We start from the raw sequence: 6,000 nt of genomic DNA on the forward strand, positions 1-6,000 counted from the left end.
GCCTGGTTTCTGGCAGAAGCGGCTGTGCGGCCGGGGAAGTGTCTGCAGTCCCAGCTCTGGAAACGTCTCCTGTAATTAGGTGGTGTGTGAAGAAGCCGCTGTCTTTTGTGTGCTGAGTAGTTGGTTTTTGCCTCAATGCCTTGGGCATAAATAATATTTGTATCTCTACTTGGGAAGCGGTGACGATTTGGATCCTGGCACTTAATTGCAAGCCATTTAATTCAGGAGAAATGTGCTGTGATGTTGTGCTTGCAGGGATGCAGGAAAAAGGTGCTGTTCTTCGTGGCCTATAGAGGAGCTTCAGAGACTTTTAGAAAGTGCATTTTCCCTAAGTGCCTCTTACATCAGATAAACCCAGTCTTGCTTTGCTGTTGATGTGGGGGACCGCTCGGAGACTGGCGGGGTTGTGGTGTCACAGGAGATGGGAACCACAGCACTTGCGAAAGGGACAGAGCAATTAGTGTGGCTGGTTTAAAACTTGGTCCTTTTTTGTTGTGGTTTTGTGGGTTTTTTGTGATGAAAATGAGTTTGGATTGAATTCATAGCAAGGAGGAAAAAAGTCTCTAAAAGCTTTGCTGTTAGTGTCCTTTGGAGAAAGCTTCCAGTCATTTTTCCAAAAGGTCTCCTAGAAAATCAGTTAAGGCAGAAGCAGTTAATCCTCTGACGTGAAAAATCACAATCTCTTTCTTTTGGATAAAACGTGGCTCATGGAAGAAGAGAGTTGGGATATAAGCCAAATAAAATTTGTCCTTTGCAGTTGACCTTTAAGGCAACCGCCGGGTAATTTAACTGGATATTAGTTTGATGACGGATGAGTGTGGGCAGGGGCCGTGCGCCGTCGGTGCAGGGCACGCCGGGCAGCGCGGTTCGGAACCCACAGCGCACTCAGCAGCCCGTGCGGCCTCGGCTGCCGGCAGCAGCGTGAACGGTGCATTAACGGGATGAGGCGCAGCACCGCAATGCACTGGCTAAAGTCATTACAGGTTTTTGGCTTGAATTTCAGTAAAGTGGATCTGGTTTTGCAAATAAAGCTCATCACAGATTCCCACAGGAATCAATTTGGTCTCTGTTTGAGCACTCGCAGGTTCAGCGTGTGCAGTGAACGTAGCCGCAGGTCGGAAGATGAAAGCAGCGGGGCTGTCTGTGCTTTAGTGAGTCCAAAGTGGATTTGATCTGTCGGCATTTGGGCTCCTAACGTCTTCCTACAGGGCAAACATTTGCCTTTGGGTTGTGCTTTGAACTCTGCTGCACAAAGGAAGCCGCTCTGCTGCGAGACAGAGCCGCGGCTGTGAAATTCTCCTTTGCTTTCAGACTGAGGAACTGTTGTTATTTTATAAAACCCACATTAAGGAAAAAAAATGTTTCTTCAATTCTCCATTGGCTGAGAAGAGCTGAAGTGGCGGAGCAGCGCTGGTATTGAGGGGCCTCAAGCGAAGAAACTCTGCTAACACTGAGCCGTCAGCAAGAGGAGTTATTAGTACTTTATTGTAGCTTAGTTGTTTATCAAAAGCTTCCTGTCCTGTTCCCAAGGCACAGCTAGTGAGGGATACTGAATGGCAGAACGCTGGTTTTCTGCGGCCCGCGGTGTTTGTCCGCGTGCAGCGGGCGGCCTGTCCCCTCAGCCGCCGTGGCTGGGTCACCGCGCGGCCAGACGCGGCGCCGGGCCCGCGCCCTGCTCCCGTGTTCTCCCCTGTCCCTCTCTGTTCTCCATTTCTGGAAAGCCCCGGGACTCCTGTTTGTTCTGACGGCCGCTCCTGTGGCGCAGAGTGCTCCCCGCGTCCTTCAGGCGAGGCCTGGGACAGATCACAGGCCCGTCACTCGCTGCGGGTGACAATAGCCAGCAGCAGTTGCGCAGGGCGGGACACGGGAGCCAGGCAGCCCGCATCATTCCACCCGCCCCCAACACTGGACTCTAAAGGGCACCTATCTGCTTGCCCCCAGCGCTCCACTTAAATTCTGGAAGGTACCAGACCCTGCAGAAGGATTTGCTTTTGTGTTCTGATTATGGGGGCACAGGATTCAAGAGGAAAGTAATATTTTGTTATTTGTTTATGAGTTCGCTCTTGTGCAGAAGAAAATTTGGAGTCACTGCCCGATGGAGACGTGGATTTTAGGGGTTCCCTTTAAAACGGAGCTGTCTCCACCAGCAGAAGATAAGGGCAAAACACGCTCTGCGTTCAGATTGCATAACAGAAACAACGGAGTCGGAGCGGTTCACCAAAATCGCCTGTGCCGGGCAGAGGGAGCCGCGGCGCGCTGGCCGCTCCGGCGCCGCGGGGGAGCGGACGCTGGTCCGGTGGCGGGGTCAGCTGGAGACGCAGTGGCAGGATTAGCAGGGAGTCTGACAGTCCTGAGTTAGAGGGAAGCTCGTGTTTGACAGTGGCCCCTCCTAACGGTTTGTCTGTGTTCATGGGGAAATGTCACATCTGTAATAACTCAAATGAATGTGCCTCGTGAAACAGAGCTGTTCCTGCGAGGGAGCATCCAATTAGCGTGAGATGTTTGATCTGATTATGCCTCGATATACAAATCTCCTATGAAGCAGTGAAGCTGCAGCTGGAGAAGACAATAAGTATTAAGTCATCCTGCGCTGCATTCAGTGCCGTTCATTGCACTGCTTCGTGTTATATAACGTAACCCAACGGCTGCTTGCATGTCTCTGGGGAGATTATTCTAAATGGTAACAGATTTCCTGCTTAGAAAGGTTTTCCCTAATGTGAAATGTAAAATTAACTTTTACTCGTTTAATCCTGTTGGTTTCATGGATCCTGTGCCGCCCACCAGGGATTAAATAAACCCAAAACTCCTTTTCTTCGCGGCTCTCCTGCTTTCTGTACGTTGGTAAACCAGCAGTGCTCATTCCGTTGACTTATCTTGTCTCTCGGAGGCATGTCATCATGGGAAACTGTCTAAATCCTTATTTTATTTTCCAGAAATACTGTAGAGAAAGTGAAGTTGTGCATGGGTTTGAAATAGCATTGCCATATATGGCTTTTAATCTGTAAAAATATTGTTGATATTTTATAAAGATCCTTTTGAGCAATGGAGGAACTGGACTGTTACACAAAGATAAATGCTCCAAAGGCAAGACAGAAAGTATCACGGGTAGCCAGAAAATGCTTTGCAGGGGTTGCAGCAACAACCCAGTCATGTTTTTTATATATACCCTTCATTAACGAGAGAGCTCTAAGTATCAAAGTTTTACCAATTCTTGCTTATAGAACTCATATACAGAGCTACAACGTTTTTGCTCGATGACACCCCATTTTGATTGTGCGTTTCTCTTGTCCCAAATGTCGCTGCAGGTGGTGAGCTTTATCCAGCGCCTACCGGGCTGCAAAGAGCAAGCGTCTGTTTTCAGGGAAGAGGTAAGGCGGTGCGGCCGCGGCAGCGCGGGCTTTGTGCCCGTTCCTCTGGAGCTCCAGAGAACACCGACGGGCTCAGGCTTGTCATTGAAGTGCCGGTGACATTTGGGAGGCAGCTTCAGCATCAAGCACAGCTAATTACATTCTGCTGCTTTAAATTTCCCCTGCAGCTCCGATCACGGAGCTTATGCTTAACATCCTGTCTTGGACTATTGTGTAGAGGGTTTGGCATCGCTATAAAGATGTCCTGTTGGAGTGGGGCGATGAGATCTCATCTGCTCCCTCGAACGAGCGCGCGTGCCTCTCTTGGAGAGGCTGCTGTTTCATTAATATAGTGGGAATAATGACATTTATTCAAATGAAACAATCAGTGTAGGTGATAGTAAAAGGTGTGTTCTGATTTCTAGTGAAGATGGTCAGTAAAATGTAAGTAGCAAATCTTCTAATGAATCCAGCCGTTCACAATGTGTTTTTTTTCTTCTAGCCATAATTTAAACAGGTCCTGAACACGGTGACAGCTTTCTGGTTCAGAGAGCAGATAACCGCGTTCTATTTTAATACCTTCTGCAGCCTCAAAGTACAGTTCCCTCTGCCAAATGAGAGGGGCTTGGGCTGCTTTTCAGATTTATGCTCAGACCAAATTGTCAGTCTGAAATTAAAACCCTTGAGCAGTTTGGCTTTGGCCAGAATTCAGGTGTGAGCGACAGGGCGCAGCGCTGCACCCGCACTGCCCGTTCGCCGCAGTCAGGCCTCGGGAGCGATGAGTCCCTGCCGGCTCTTCTTGGCCGGGAGGGGTGAGTTATGCTGGGAGCGAAGAGAACAAATTGTGCACGGAATTTTAAAAACCATCCCAAGGAGATGGAACGAAGAAATGAACAATAAGGCACAGGCACTGATGTTGTGCTTGTTTCTGGGTCCAGAAAGGGAAGATCTGTTTAAAATAAGCACCTCTGAGGCAATGCAGTGAAAATGAAGCATAGTAATAATATTGAACTCAAAAGCATTTTGAAATGTAGGACTGTTCTCCAGCACTTTACTCTTGACTCTGTTATTTAATTTAGGCAGCAGTCCCTTTGTTTCAGGCTGTTTTTAACACGTCCGTGGCGGTGGGGTGGACGCCAGCAGCGCGCAGATAGAGCTCGGGGCCGCAGTGTGGACCGGGAGCGCGGCCGTCACTCTGTGACGCGCGGGGAGGACGAGGAACGCGCTGATGGTCTCTTGTGCGGTTAGAGACGGGGAAACCGAGTCTCCTGGCTCCCAGATCTGTGCTCTAATTGTGTTTGTCCAGGTTTATTCAGCGTAGCCTCTTCCACCAGTCATTGAAGTCCAAAAAAGCTCTAGTTGTGAAGTCTACAGAAACAGAAGGATTATTATTCTGGACGAGTTGAGTGTCCGGTGGTGTCGTCTGCACTGGTGAACATCAAGTGAGAGGAGGAGACGCTGTCAGTCTCTGTAAATGGACTTTAATGGAATAACTTAGGGAGACATGCATTGTTTGTGTCCATTAATCTTCAGCTTCTTCCCTGCAGTGTTTGGGGTTTATATTAATTATATCTGTGTTTTCTCTGTGGATGTTCTTGCAAAGCCAAGTAAATTTTTAACCTCTTAATATGTTATGATTCCACTCACTGCTAACTAGAGCATCCTGTGTTTTCACAAGGCAGTGTTTTTCACTTTCTCACTTGAAGTGAGAATCCTGCCTGTCTCTTGATGTTAATCTTCATTTTGTTCTGTGTTTCCAACCTCCAGCAGATCGATGGTGAGGCTTTCCTGCTCCTCAACCAGAGCGACATCGTTAAAATCCTCAGCATCAAGCTGGGTCCTGCCCTGAAGATCTACAACGCCATTCTCATGTTCAAGTCTGCAGAGGACAACTGAGACGAGCCCTCCGCAGAGCCCACCGGGACCTTCAGCGGTCCAGCTCTGCAGTGTGCCCAGCAGGCAGATTGACACTCTGGAGTGCTTTAGTGGAACTTCTTAAACATATTTTGAGGACATAATAATCCTGCCACAGTCTGGAATATGGGGCAGCTTCACTTCCAAGAAGAGGATATTATTATATTTTGTAATTGCATTTGGTTTTGATATATCAATCTCTTTTTGAGATGCAGAAGAAACCTCCGGTTATAAGGGGAATCCAGGGTAGCACTGGTGGAGCTGCAACAGCGAGAAGAAAGCTCTGAGTGAAGTGGCTGCTGTGTCCAGTGATAGTGCCTGAGAGAGACTGTGTTATCACCAGCATGTTTAATAGTCTGTATGTATAAAAACTCTGAGAAAATAGGAAAAGGATGCACTTCAGAGCAACTCACCTGTATCCGTCGATGCTGAGACCACAGAGCTGACCTTTCTGGGACTCATTTTTGAATTCCAGTGTCTCCTGGGTGTTCTCGTGCCCTTGGCTGCCGCGCTGCTCACACCCCAGCTGGAGGGTGCTGTGGGCAAAGGGTTTTCCCCAGCCATGGTTTGCATCGCTTCTGGTAACAAGTAAAGCGTTCTCATTCATGTCACCAGCGAGCAGGAAACAGGCCCTGTGTAGGTGGGCTTTGGTGGGCAAGGACCTCTCCAGAAATGTCTCCCACGGGAGGCAAAGATGAGTATTTCAGCTGTAATTCTCTTGTTGGCTGTTTGGACCAGG

At 48.6% G+C, this 6,000-nt stretch overlaps 1 protein-coding gene across 2 annotated transcripts in view; it reads left to right on the forward strand.

Annotated features, from left to right (window-relative positions):
• The window catches only part of LOC308048422 (lethal(3)malignant brain tumor-like protein 3), a 31,029-nt gene extending 25,336 nt beyond the window's left edge, over positions 1-5,693 (forward strand). For both annotated transcript variants that reach the window (XM_080357574.1, XM_080357575.1), the window contains 2 exons: positions 3,306-3,368; positions 5,115-5,693. In XM_080357574.1, the coding sequence (XP_080213700.1) occupies positions 3,306-3,368; positions 5,115-5,243 (192 nt within the window). In that variant the 3' untranslated portion in view covers positions 5,244-5,693. The remainder of the gene's footprint in view (positions 1-3,305; positions 3,369-5,114) is intronic.
• The last annotated feature ends 307 nt before the right edge of the window (positions 5,694-6,000 follow it).

Source organism: Nesoenas mayeri (assembly GCF_963082525.1).
Source record: "Nesoenas mayeri genome assembly, chromosome: 21".
In the NCBI taxonomy this organism is placed as follows: Eukaryota; Metazoa; Chordata; class Aves; order Columbiformes; family Columbidae; genus Nesoenas; species Nesoenas mayeri.